At 38.4% G+C, this 14,879-nt stretch overlaps 1 protein-coding gene across 1 annotated transcript in view; it reads right to left on the reverse strand.

Moving 5' to 3' along the window:
* The window catches only part of LOC308624469 (uncharacterized protein), a gene marked incomplete at both ends in the record, with an annotated part of 48,888 nt that overhangs the window by 33,402 nt on the left and 607 nt on the right, over positions 1-14,879 (reverse strand). The window contains 7 exons of the mRNA XM_081247708.1: positions 2,112-2,183; positions 2,713-2,784; positions 4,228-4,374; positions 6,156-6,292; positions 9,338-9,447; positions 11,095-11,293; positions 13,743-13,860. Of these exons, the coding sequence (XP_081103834.1) occupies positions 2,112-2,183; positions 2,713-2,784; positions 4,228-4,374; positions 6,156-6,292; positions 9,338-9,447; positions 11,095-11,293; positions 13,743-13,860 (855 nt within the window). The remainder of the gene's footprint in view (positions 1-2,111; positions 2,184-2,712; positions 2,785-4,227; positions 4,375-6,155; positions 6,293-9,337; positions 9,448-11,094; positions 11,294-13,742; positions 13,861-14,879) is intronic.

Below are 14,879 nucleotides of genomic sequence, written 5' to 3' on the forward strand. Positions count from 1 at the left end.
CACAAGATATAGGTGAGAATAGGCAATTATATTTGGCAATTAAAAGCCACAAGCAACTTTAAATAGAGTAGCTATAATAAGAAGATGAAGACCAAAACTACATTTTCCAGGGTTCAGGAGTGAGTGGAGAAGTGGAGATACTTCTCCACTTCCCTTTTAAATATTAAAAAATGTTGATAAAAACAGAGTGATGGAAGGATGACTTGATAGAATTGATGGGTTAAGGGAAGGTTTTTTCTTTGTTTTTCATAAGGGATAGGAGTTCATTTAAGATAATAAGAGAAGCCAGTAAGAAGATATGAGAAGAGATGGGGTCGAGGGCACAAGATCAGGATAACTTGCATAATAAGAGGACCTTCATTTTCTGAGAGTGAAAGGAAGGAGAGAATCAAGAAGACAGAGATTTTAAGGTGGATTAGAGGGAAGTTAAAAAATTTCATTCATGCAACAAATAAGTATTAAGGGGCCAGTAAGTTCCAGGTACTCTGCCAGGTGAGACAATACTGGTGAACAAAAGAGAAGGAAATTCCTACCATCATGAGGCTTACATGGGTTAATCCTCTTATTCTTAAAAAAACATAGAGTGGACACAGAGATTGTGCTGGGAACTTAAGGAGAGGACAAACTGTTGATACTTCTGAATGTAATGAAAATTGACTTCCAATGATCTAAAATTACAAACAAATAAAACAGGATTGGCCTGGAGTAGGGTAGGACCAGCTAGCTAACTGTGTGTAAATTCTGAGGACATTTACACTCTCAATACTTGTCATCATGTTGTACACTTCAATCTTAAATATTTTGGGGTCAGTTTTACCTCAATAAAGCTGAACTTGACAATAATGGTCTTACGTGTGTGTGTGTGTGTTTTGTTTTATTTTCTTGTAAATGTAAACAATATATAACTATAACATGTTCATTACAATAATGAAAAAAGACAAATGTATGTAAAATCCAAAATGAGAGCCTCCTTTTCTCTTTCATGTCCGTCCACTTCACTCTTCCTTTCTTCCCCTTTTTGAAAGTTATCACTTTAACATTTGCTGTTTATTTATTTTCTGGCCTTTTTCTAAGCATTTGCAAATATATGCATTTGTAAATATACATTGTCTGAGAAGCAGGAAAAAACCTTTGCGGGTAATGAAAATATTCAATATCTTGCTTGTGATGTGGCTATATGAATGAATATATTTTTCAAAACTCACTGAGTTAGACACATAAAATCAGTGAATTTTACTGTATGCAAATCATACCTTAAGCTGATTAAAAATAATAATAAAATTATATATAGCTCTCATTGTCTTAAGGGCTAGTAGAATCGTTTCTCTAATAATTCAATCCATTACTGAGAAATTGACTGGTCTGATTGACTGGTTTGATGTTCAGAAACAATTTCATCAATCTATGTTTGCACTAATAGCCTGAAATATGTCAGTCTGGGAAAACATCAGAAAAATGTGCTTAGTTCATACTGAGAAGCCCAGCCCCTGACTTAGAAAAAGGAAGGTGGCAACAGGATTGATTAAAAGTATAGGAAGGCTAAATGAGTCTATAAATTTTGGTGCATAAAGTTAGAGGGAAAAAGTTGCCTTAAGATTCAACACTTCATGGGTGGAAAATTCTCTTAACTTTTACGTGTAATCCTAATTTTCTTCTGTTGGTATCAAGAAGCATGTATTCATTTACTCTGTCAACTTTTATAGATTTTTATAAAACAATTTTCATTATTATGCAGCCATTAAAAATAATGTTTAAGAAACCCCCTCAGTAACATTGGTTATGCTTTGCTATGACTATAAATAAAAAAACAAGATTGAAAGTTGTGGAAAAGAGTGAAGTTGAGATTGCAATAAATATAATAAAATATTGATACATCTACTATAGTTATCTCTGGGTGGAGAGATTATAAATGACTTAACTCCCTTAGTATATAATTCTTTTATTTCTAGATTTTCTGAAATGAATACATATTAAAACTAGACTTTAAAAAAATATCTCTATCAACCAATGTGAATGAGACCAGTTGCCAGCTAGGATTCTTTTTACTCTCAAATAATTTTTCATTGTAAGTTTTCAAAGCCACCCTTCTGGGGTCACTCTGAATAGCTTACCTGATTGTAATGATGCATGTTCTCAGCTTCACTTCCCCAGTCATAAGCTCTGAATTCATCAGATCGGTAAAGCTGAATTAAATGTTTTACAAAAAAGTAATATTCACAGTAAGAATCATGATTGTTAACAGCAAATCTTAGGAAAGCACTGTATGCTGGGAAGAAAATAAGGCTTCGGGATGAGCAGAAAGATATAAATAAATTTTACCAGTATGAAAAGGTCGACAGAAAGTGACGCAATCATCTCCTTGGTTTGAAGGAAAAGCTAGTGGAAAACCAAGCCTCATTAGGGGGAAATCAAATCTCAGGTATTTCTCTCTCTGGGGAAGGCTCAGTTCTGAGTATCTCCCAGTTTACCTTTTGTTTCAGCTCAGGGCCTATTTTACAAGCTCTGATTTAAGATGGGGTTCATTTATGTCACCTACTTGGTCTGCCCCATCCCTTGTTCTTTCTCTTAAAATCCAGGGAAATCAAACCATAAAGATGGTGGCAAGGGCAAAAAGGAAGCCAGCTGCTAAGTTTCTTAGAACAGACATGCTAACTCTGTCCTTTCGTATATAAAGAAAATTAAGGGAATCGTTTTCCATGACAAAGACCCTACCTGTTTTATATGCAGGATGTTCTGTATTGACGATCCAGTGGGAGCATGGGACATATATACATCCATTCGGCTCTGAAGGAAAAAGGACACGTATTACAGCATTAACCACCCAATGAAAAAACTACGCCTTTCAGAAGCAGATCATAATTATGCTAAGAACTAATAAACAAATATTGAGGTTTTGAAAATGGCAAGGAAGAATTATCTAGATAATTACAAATTCATGTCAGGCACTTGAATGTGGGTGAACCATGGGCTGACTGGTGGCATGGGCTGCTTGAGAGCAAACCTGCATCAGCTCTGAAGCTGTAGGATAATTTGCTTATTTTGAAGCAGAAGCAACAATGGACATCATGGAGCAAAGCAACCAAGAAAGGTACTCTGTGCAAGTGTGTGTGTGTGAGGCTGGGGGTGTGTGTGTGCACAGATGTGATGATCACAGATCAATAGATCAAAAATCCTGGAGTTCAGGACCTAACTTTGTTAATGATAAGCTTTGTGACTTTGGGCAAGTTATTTATCATCTCTGAGTTTCTGTATATTCATCTATTAAATGGACATGCTAAAAATCATACTACAGTTTGCTGTGCTCTTGTAAGGATAAAATAAAATACTGCAAAAAAAAGCTAAAAATCAATCACTTCCATGCATACTGTACTTCAGTCTTCGTAAATATAATAGAGATGAAAACTGTAGACATGAAATAGTACTGATAATGGTATGTCTGAGAATATAATGGAACAAATCAAGGAAACTACTAAAAATTTTTACTTTTGAAGAAGCAGGCTTTGAACAATTGTTCCTCAAGGTTTTTGGTCTAACACAACTTATCCTCTTAAAGAATGGGGGTAGGGTGGCTGGCCGAGAAAAGCTATTTTGGAACTAGCTTCACTGTAACAGTCTCACTGGCTGCCATTTGGAATGTGACAGAGATAACTACTCAACCACACTGGTCTGTAGTCTGAGCTCCTCGTCCTCCTTGAATTCCCAGTAACAGGAAACAAGGAGTTGATGAAACAGGACTTCTGCTCTTTCATTGGAAAGGGATTACACTCCATTCCATTCTGTCTTGTATGTTCCAAGTTAAATGATGAATTTTATTTGAGGTTAAATTCACCCAACAAGTGAAGGCATACATGGAATAAATTTAATGCTTGTATGTACTTCTTTTCTAGGATCTTATTTTATTTTTTAATGCACTGTGTTGTACTGAAATAAAATCAAGTTGACTGTAGTAAGTGGTAGCTGATTGTGAACATGTGAAACCACTACCTACTGTGGAACAACTATTTTCTTAAATTTGACCAGGTATGAAAGGATGAAGCTGCCTATTGTCTTCCTCAGTCTTCACATTCATGGTCCATTGAATATCTAATCTTCTATGCATAGCAAATCTCTGCCCTTAAGTTTAGAATACCACATTAATTTATGTAATATAATAGATACATCAAAATGAATCAAAGAAAAGCTGGAATTTCTAAAAGCATCGAATGGCCCCAGAATCATTATACATACCATGTTCACATTTTTCATGTTGAATCCGGCCCATAAAGACATAAATTCAATACACATCACCCGTAATATTTTATTGTTGCAGATTTTGGTAGAAGGTGACTTCCCTATTTTATCTTCTAGAAAGAAACCTTTGGTACCAAAAATCCTCTGTAAAAATAAAAAATAATTATTCTTTCAAGGACCATTTTCAGACTTCTTGACATTCCCTTCATCCCAGAAATGAGAATGCTCGGGGCTCTACTTATATTTTTATATTTATTTGCTGTTTTGGTCAAGGAGACCAAGTCATTCAGGAAAAGTTACTATTTATGAATCGGTCTCCACCCAGCTAATATCATCAAACATAATTTACAAGGAGACTGAAGTAAGGACCCTCAACCTCAAATTAGCTAATTTCTCCATGGTGAAGCTCCCCCACATTCTGTCCAATCAACAATCACCTATATTTCTCATTAAATGGCAAGAAAGGTAGAGCAGTTTCTCCTTAAGGTCAAATATTGCCTTGAATAGGAAGGAAAAGCAGGGTTTTCCCCTATTACCCGTGTACACATCACCTTTCTGGTAGTGTTCCAGAGTAGCCAGCTTTTATGCTGAAAGGTAGAGGATGGAGTACTGAAGGGAGGGTGCCACTGGACAGAAAAAAAATTGATGTCTTGGGAGCCAGCATAGTTAAAACTTCTAGGGCTTTTGGAAGAGCAAGCTTGGGTGGGCATCTCTGATGGGAGGACTGGAGCTTCTAGGGGCAATGGATATTATGAACTGGTGGGTGGGCCAGAGAATGGGACTTAAAGTGGCGGGAAGTTTGACAGTAGAGGATAAGAAACTGAGATAAGTCAGGGACAATATGTGCCTCAGACCCGACCTATGTAGGCAAAGCCACACATATGCAAACCTGGTGTATTTAGACATAGATGTGTCTATCTCTGAATTTAATTCAACTAATTTGTCTGCTCGACTCTGCCCAAATGCAGTAAACATCCAAAACTAACTGATGTCAGCACACTTTAAAATAGAACTATCAACGACAAAAAAGGGAAGTTACATCACTTGAGCTTACGAAACAATACCAAAAAACTACTATCAAACCAATCATTAGGCCTCATGGAAGTTCTTCCTTGTGTTAGCTCACAAATACTTTTTTTCCCATTTCTACCTCTTCACCTCAAACCAGGACCTCATTTTATATATGAATTATTGTGATACCCTAATTGGTCTCCTTGACTTCATTTTGGCCAAAATTTATTCTATCCTTCTCTCCAAATTTGAGGGGCAATCTTGATAAAATACTATGTTCATTGTGGCAATGACCTTTTTAGAGAAATAAAAAGCAAACAGAAAAAGACTTTCAAAGAATAAAATCCCAAACTCACAATTGACCATCAAACTACTTTTCCAACAATTGGAAAATAACCAATAAATACTTGAATGAATAATTCAGCTGTAAGACATTTACGCTTTGGAATCTTAGCTTTAGTAAATTACAGCAAGCTGCCATATGGGAAGGGTTATATTATTCAGGCTTTTCTAACATCGAAGTCAGGGATATCAGTGATCACATGTAACTTGGAAAATGTCTTCCATTTGGGCACTGTGAATTCATTGACATGCCCAGGGGAATAAGAATGGAAAAAGGAAACTTGTGAGTAGATCTTAAACTGACACGGCAGTCAGCTCACTTAGAAATTCTGATTTATACTCAGGTCTGTTAATAACTGAGTATAGTGAATTGCATATGGGAGCTGTAGACATTGTGGCATAGACAAATACACACAAGGATATATACACTCCAAGCACATGATCCCAGAGTCTGGTTTCTACAAATTTCATCTAAATGTCCTACTTTTGTTTCATAATAGATTTTAAAACAATAAGGATCTATCATCCAAAAGGAGATCCTCATATACTTTTTGGCAAAAGGAAGAGCCTACCTTGACTGAGGAACTTGGAAGTAGGAAAAAACTGGTAAAAATGCCCGTGGGGTATTTGAATGAGACCACAGGACCCAAGGCAAAATTCATTTTGATTCTTTGTGCCAGTTCAGGCATGGTGGCAAAGGCTGCAAACCCTGAGAGAACAGGAGACAAGACAATCTTGTAAAAATTAGGAGTATTTAGGTAATGTTTCGACTAACAAAAGTGGGACTCTGTTTTGTCATTTTTATCCTTTTATTGTACTGATCTTGGAGATGAATTGGGAAACTCTTCTAAGTTATCCTGCAGAGTTAATCTGCCTTCAGCCCTCTCTGCTCTCAAGTCTCCATTTCTCTCTTATTCTGGACAATTTAACTGGGCTGGCGAAAGTGACGGATAAGGCGCTGAAGCAACTCCTGCCAAGTAAACTGGGGACACCTTCACTTCCCAAGCGTGGGGTAAGTGCTGGCAATATTGTCACTTTACCACCAACTCTGAGATGTCAGAGTGAGTCACAGAGCCTCTAGAAATAATCAGTTCGTGGGAGGTGAATCAATCAGCTCTCTCTGCACTATCGTCCAGTTATTCCACAGTTTTTCTTTCTCACAGTTGATGAGATTTCATTGCTCTCAGTGCTTCATTGGATGCTTACCAAAACCTCTGGAATCTTCCCTGCATCCAAAAGGGAACGGGCTTTCCCTCAGTCCACCGTGGTCCCAGTAAGGACCATATGTCTCCATTTGCTCGGATTGTTCAGTAATAGCATTGCATCCATACCTAGCACTATGAGGATGAGGGTGGGGATCAGCCTCACACAGGAAAGGCTATGTGGAGTATCTCCATGTTTTGGTTCCCCGAGGTACTTTCCTGGGCCCCCCTCCACTGTGTGTGTGTGTGTGTGTGTGTGTGTACGCAGCCATAGCAGGGGTTTTTTTTCTTCTGAACTTCTTGTTGAAATATTGAAACTGTCTTAGCCAGAAAAGGAACTGGCTGAGTAATTGATACAAAGACTGAAACAGGCATAAGGCATAATTGTTCCCCCAGAAGATGTCTAGAAATGTGTGGAGGTGAGGTTTTTTTTTGCGGTACGCGGGCCTTTCACTGTTGTGGCCTCTCCCGTTGCGGAGCACAGGTTCCGGACGCGCAGGCTCAGCGGCCATGGCTCACGGGCCCAGCCGCTCCGCGGCACGTGGGATCTTCGTGGACTGGGGCACGAACCCGTATCCCCCGCATCGGCAGGCGGACTCTCAACCAGTGCGCCACCAGGGAAGCCCTCAGTTGCTGTTTACACAGGGTAATTTACCCAGATAATGAGCAATATTCCTTTTATTTACCTTCTGTTTTCTTATGCATACAGATGAAAAGTGTTCATCCTTTTAATTTCAGTATCAAAGGGTAACATTCTGACAACATGTTTGTTATTAAAAGTCTGGTGCATAACCTTCTGGGCTTTTATACATGCACATACACACACATATCATTAACTTTTTTTTTTTTTTTTTTGTGGTACGCGGGCCTCTCACTGTTGTGGCCTCTCCCGTTGCGGAGCACAGGCTCTGGACGCGCAGGCTCAGTGGCCATGACTCACGGGCCCAGCCGCTCCGCGGCATGTGGGATCTTCCCAGACCGGGGCACGAACCCGTGTTCCCTGCATCGGCAGGCGGGCTCTCAACCATTGTGCCACCAGGGAAGCCCTGGAGGTGAGTTTTTGATGGTCATACTGACTGGGGAGCCCAACTGTTATTTAAGGGGCTAGGACCTGACTTGTTAAATGTCCTATAAAGAGTGGGTCCTTTGCACATAAAAATTTCTCTGCTCAAAAGGCACATAGTGCTCACTGAAAAATTTCATGCCCTAAATGCAACGCAGAGCCCTGATGATGCAATTTACTGTCTTCTCTGCTCATCAGATATGAGAGCATATCTAAGTCCTCTCCACTTTTCTAGACGCCACTCAAGTTGTCCTTCTCCCTGCAGTTTCTCCACAGCGCCCAAGCACCCCGTCGGTGAAGGCAAAGTGACCTGGTTTGAATGTATGTGCCACCTCTTATGTATTAAGAGCCCTTGAAGGAGCCACTTAATTCCTTTGAACTTCTGTTTCCTTTTCTATGAGATGGAAATAATAATGGTAGGATTGTTCTGAAGCTTAGACAGAGAGATTGTAGGAAAGGTCCTGAACAGAGGACCCTAAACATAGTAAAGGCTCCTAAGTGTTAGCTATTAGGGTGTAATTATTTTCCTGTTAGTGACAGTTTTTTTGGGGGTGGGGTTGGGTCCCCTTATTAGTTCCTTGATCCTCTTTTAGTGTATTCGTTCTCATGCTCACTGCCTAGTCTAAATTTGCAAGCTGCCTATCAGTACAAAGCACTGGTAAACACCTATTTGCTCTTGATGATAATGGTGATAATAAGACTACTGTAGGAATATTTATTGTCTCTTGCACAGTTTCACCCAAACTAAAATACTGCATTTTCATATAACCCAGTCTCTTAAAACTGAAAACTTTAGTGGAAGATTACTAACAAATTTATATTTTTAATAGTATGGGTTCCTTTAAATTTTTATGTGGAGCTAGACTATTGATTTCTTTAAAAAAAATCTAGGAACCACACACACAAAGTACATTTCCTGGGCTTTAAAAAAAATCTATATAGTGCTTACAATTAATGCTACTCCATAAATATTAAATCATACACTAAATGGATAAGCCCAGTTGATTGATTGTAGTAAGCTTTTGTGGTGTGATTCACAAACAAAATGCTACCATATCTTTTCAATTTGTTCAAATATGAGTATAAGCCCCTCTTTTTTATTTTTTAAAATTCCATGTGGGTTGTGAGGAAGGTATGATTGATGCAGAGCTAACGTTCTTCAAGGATATTTCATGGCATTTGGCTTTACTTTTTCAGCTTGGAGGTGATCTAGAGACTTACTCTTTGGAAATACCTGTTTGGATTTTGAGCACACATTATTCCTGGGAAATTATATCACCATTACAAATGTGTTGCAGTGACCGGAAATCGATGAAAGGCTCGTCCTACATACTCACAGTCTCTGGAATTCAGGTTCACAGACACTTAGGGCACTAGGGTTATGTGCCCAACACAGGACAGAGAATTAAGGACATCGTAAATGTAAAACAGTTACTCTGTTCCAATTCAAAGGTGAACTTTTGCATGGCTCTGACCCTTGTAAACATACCTATTGTAGTACCAAGTGAATGTCCAATGAAATACAACTTCTCTTGACCAGTTTTGTTTACAATGAAGTCTATTATTCCTGGGAGATCATATTTGGCCATTTCATCAAAGCTGAAAAATAAAACAGGGACTTATAAATATTCCCAACTAAGTTCAAAACTCAGAGCACTTGCTTGTTTATTTTTTACACACAGAATTCTGTGCTGTCCACTTACATGGTTTGTATTTCTTTATTTATTCAGTTACATACAGGTTATTGTAGCTTTCCGTTGCTGCACTTATATGTGTTACTTTCTAATAACAGGAATGATTTTGAGACTTGTGTAAACTACATTATCTGAAGTTTAATCTTGTCATTCTTCCTTTTCGTTCCCTTCTCTTGCATTTCTTTTGCTGTCCTTTCCCTACCTGGTTTGCATGCCTCTACTTCAGTCTCCCCCAGGGAACTTCAAGGCTCTTAGGGCCACTTAATACCCAGCTTTGGAAACAGAACTGGTTGTAAATCATGATTCTACCATGCACTAGCTGAGTAACTTTTCATAAGTTACTTAAATGCTCTGAGCTTAAGTTCCCTTATCTGTGAAATGAACATGATAATACTATATGGCAGGGCTGCTATAGGGGTTGGATAGTATTAAAGGAATGACTCTGGCTGCGATTAGACACTCAGTCAGATGTTGCTATTATTAATATTTCTGTCCATATAGAGATATAGTCAATATATACGAAAATCCTATAGTACCAGTTCAACCAACATTAATACAAGAGAACAAAAAAGGCCTAAATAACATATAGTAGAATTAGGTACCTCAGGAACTAAGGGTCTGCTTATTAGAAGAACATGAGAGGAAATATAGATTGGTACTCTCCAGTATAAGAGAATGGTTGTGATGCCTTATAGTAAATAAGCTCCAAGCTCCCAGCCAAGGACCAACCACACAAAATATTTCCCAATGCTTGCCCTGGGGCAAAAGGTCTGACCCTAACAATTTCATCTATTCTTTCTTTCCTTCCAACTTGTCAGTGGGTACTGAGTATTTCATTAATATGGTTTTGCTCTAGCAGCAGGCTTTAAACCAACAGGGAGTTTAAGCCTGAGAAAGGATGTCCACTGTTGGCATCAGCCTGTCCTTTGGTGACAGCAGAAAACACTTTCATTAAAAGAAGCAGTCAGCATATCAAAAGATTCTTTTCTATTGCCTATTAAAGTTTTAAAGATCTCATGTTAGAGTTTTCCTGAAAATGGTATTCTATACATTCTCAACCACAGTTTCTGTAGGTAAAATATGGTACTGATACACATCTTCTTTGCAAAACTGATTGGCTGTCCAAGAGAAAAAACTTGTAATAGCATCACTAGGATAAACATAAGCTTCATGAGGGCAGAGACTTTGTTCACTCTTGAATGTTCAGGGCCTAGAACAGTGCATAGAGTAGGCACTCAATAAACATTGGTTGAATGAGTGCATACTTTGGTCACAGGAATTTCCTAAGCTGTCCCTTGGGACATACTTATAATGTATAGTATTGGATGGAATTGTATGTTAAAATGACCCTGTTGAAATGATATGATTCGCTTGTGGGAGAATCAATAGAAATCAGAGCTTCTTGCTATTTATTTCCTTCGAGATGTTAATAGAAATTACAAGGAGCTGTGTGACTCCAAGTACCATACATTATTGTTAATACCACCCACACTATTATATTTAAAGGACTTGTCTCAAATTGCCTTCATGAACTTTCATAGATATAGTTTACCTAAAGGCCCAGAATTCCTCTTCATTCACTGAGAGTGTTTTGTGTCTCCTTGACCAAGTGTTGCCCCGACTGTTTCCCATCCATACATCGTAACCTGCATCTGCTAGAAGGAATCCAAGGCTGCCATTGGCGTAATTCTCAAGCCAGGAGGCACTGTCTGCAAACAGCGCATGCTGCAAGTATACAACTGGCTGGGCAACTGGAAGGAGGGAGGAAGGAAGAGAGAGAAATTTATAATAAATAGAGCATCTCAGGAACATGATAGAAACACACACACACACACACACACACACACACTCACACTGGGAAAAGCAAAAACCAAAAACAGCATTCACTTTTCCCCTTGTCATTAGTGTAGAGTGTTGTAATCACTTAACAAGTTTTTTGAGCATATACTTTGTACCTGGTGTTATGCTGATTGGTTGACATGCATGAGCTTATTAAATTCTTACAATAACTCTATAAAGTAGCTCCTACTTTGAGGATACTCATTTTATACATGTGTAGACTTAAGGTTGTTAAGCAACTTTCCTAAGGGGTCATTCAGCTAATAAGGCACATGGGTAGGACTCAAGCCCGGTTCTGTTTCATGCCAAAGTGTGTGCTTGTAACTGCTCTGCACTGTGTATTCACTTTTACATTTATTCACTATGTATTCGCTTTTACATATCTCCCGGGTTTGACTTACAGAGACATGAAGATGATCACGTTTGATGGAGTCTTATGCCTTTTCCAGGAGGAGGGGGAGGTGAGCATAAATGGACAATGACTATTTCCTCACCAAACTTCCAGTCAAATCCCCAGCCTCTGCCCACTGAAAAGTATTTGAAAACTATAGCAGTAAAATCAGCTCAACGCCCTCCTGTGAACTCTCAAGTTTCTGAGGAAGAGAACCAGGATGGAAGATTCTATAACTTAGTAGTTAAGAGCACAGGCTCTGGAGTCAGGCTTTCTGGGTTTGAATTCTGGTTCTGTCATTTGCCATTTGTGTGACTTCAAGGCTATTACATAACTTGTTTTACCTCAGTTTCATGATCTGTAAAATGGTAACTATTAATAGTGCCAACTTCATAGGGTTTCTGGGAGGTTTAATTGATTTAATTCATTTAAAGCATTTAGAAAGATACACCTAATAAATGTCTTTTAACTCCAAATCTTCCCCAAATTCTCCCTCCTTAAGTAAAGCCTTTCTTGTAAAAGTTTTCTCCTTTTATGTTTCATAACACCTCCCTACCCCACCCCTCGCCGTGCCTAGTATTGCAAAATTTAGCAAAAACCAAAACAAAGATAAACAAAATGACCCAGGATGCCCTGTTAAATTTGAATTTCAGATTAACAATGAATAATTTTTTCATATAAGTACATCATAAAGTGAGATTTACATGAAAAACATCTGCTGTTTATCAGAAATTCAACTTTAACTGGGCATCTCATATTTTAGATAGTAATCTTACCCATGTCCCACTCTCAGTTTTTTTTTTTTTTTTTTTTTTTAAAGAAGATGTTGGGGATAGGAGTTAATTAATTAATTAATTATTTTTTTTTGCTGTGTTGTTGGGTCTTCGTTTCTGTGCGAGGGCTGCTCTAGTTGTGGCAAGCGGGGGGTCACTCTTCATCGCGGTGTGCGGGCCTCTCATTATCACGGCCTCTCTTGTTGCGGAGCACAGGCTCCAGACGCGCAGGCTCAGTAGTTGTGGCTCATGGGCCTAGTTGCTCCGCGGCATGTGGGATCCTCCCAGACCAGGGCTCGAACCCGTGTCCCCTGCATTGGCAGGCAGATTCTCACCCACTGCGCCACCAGGGAAGCCCCTCACTCGCAGTTTTTATTGTGAAACTCTTGAATTCTTGAACTACATGATTTTAGCTGCCTCTGAATGTGGATGGGAGATAAGATGATTCATGGTAAATGATCTCACTTACCATGAATCATCTCATGGTAAATGATTTGGTAGATAAAGGCCACTGGGCCTTTGCAGATATTTTGCTTGCTCTTCTCTCTCCCTCCTCAGGGGCTTTACAGTTATATTTCCCCTTTTAAAGAGTGTAATTCATCTGCTTTTGCATGGCTCGTTCCTCATTCTAGAATTGAGCCTTAGTAATCCCATGCTCTTTCATTGCATGAACTGTCTGTTCCTCAGGTCAAAGTATACATGAATGTTAAAGTTTTCCTTCCTGGAAAAAGTTTCACAAATGCCACTGTCTTTTAATTGGGTTTTTTTTTTTATCCTGCAGAGGGAGGCCTGTTGATTCTAGAGGGGGCAGGAGAGACTCTTTTGGGATACCGCGCAGCCAGCTTCATACAACCCAGCCAATCTCTTTCCAACAGTGAGGAAATCCACTATTCGGAATACAGCAATTTTCCACATGAGAAATCAGTAATGAGCTAACAAGATGTAGGCTCCACCTCTGCATTTACTCCCTAAGAAGAAAGCCTGGCAGCAGTCAAGAAGATCAGTCTTGCTCTTTGTAATTTTAGGTTCTTGCCTGTCTTCAGAGAATTGGAAAAGAATGAGACTTCCTGTTAACAATGTAAAGACTAATCCAAAATTCAAACCAATTTTGATAAATCAGTCACTGTCTTAATGAACAGCCAGCAATAAACTTTAGTCATATGCAATTCTCCTTCTCAGGAGAGAGACGTCTTCTACCTGTGCTCCTGGTATCTCTTCGTCCATGGGGAATTCTGTTGACACTGAGTATGTACCCATCTTGAGTGGTGACTTCGTACTCCTCACTGGGGTAGCCATTGTAGGTGATGATTTCACTCTGCCCAGTAAAAATATGAGCATTGGTTAAACATCTTCTCTAAAGGTTATCAAAAGGAACTAGTAAAAAGCAACTAGTGTGTGTTTTTTGGGGTAAATTATCTGAAATCTGTAGCCCCAGGTAACCGTAAAATTAATTTACTACATAAAGTCTTGATAAAAAAATAAGTAGACTATTAGAAAATGTCTGCTAGTAGTACATTTTTGGGGGGGTTGGAGATAATATCTAGCATTGACCCACTCTTCTGACAAAACTATATTCTCAAGTCATTTGTCTTTTTTTTAAGTATACATATATATATTTGATTGAAGTATAGTTGATTTACAAAGTTGTGTTAGTTTCTGGTGTATGGCAAAGTAATTCAGTTATATATATATATATATATATATATATATATACACACATATATACGTATTATATATATTCTTTTTCATATTCTTTTCCATTATGGTTTATTACAGGATACTGAATATAGTTCCCTGCGCTAGACAATAGAACCTTGTTGTTTATCCATTCTATATGTAATAGTTTGCATCTGCTAGTCCCAAACCGTCCCCTGCCCCACCCCCCAGCAACCACAAGTCTGTTCTCTATGTCTGTGAGTTTGTTTCTGTTTTGTAGATAAGTTCATTTGTGTCATATTTTAGATTCCACATATAAGTGACATCATATGGTATTTGTCTTTCTCTTTCTGACTTACTTCACTTAGTATGATAATCTCTATGTCCATCAATGTAGCTGCAAATGGCATTATTTTATTCTTTTTTATGGTTGAGTAAAATTCCATTGTGTGTGTGTGTGTGTGTGTGTATACCACATTTTTTTAACTTCTTGTTTTATATTGGAGTATAGTTGATTAACAATGTTGTGTTAGTTTTAGGTATAGGGCAAAGTGATTAAGTTATACATATATATGTGTCAATTGTCTTTTGAGACCCCTCTTGGTTTAAAGATAATAAAACCATAGTCCAGTAGAGGACAGTCATATATATCATCCAGAGGGCTTAAAATAGAAATTC

This window comes from Mesoplodon bidens (genome assembly GCF_964165515.1).
Source record: "Mesoplodon bidens genome assembly, chromosome: 1".
In the NCBI taxonomy this organism is placed as follows: Eukaryota; Metazoa; Chordata; class Mammalia; order Artiodactyla; family Ziphiidae; genus Mesoplodon; species Mesoplodon bidens.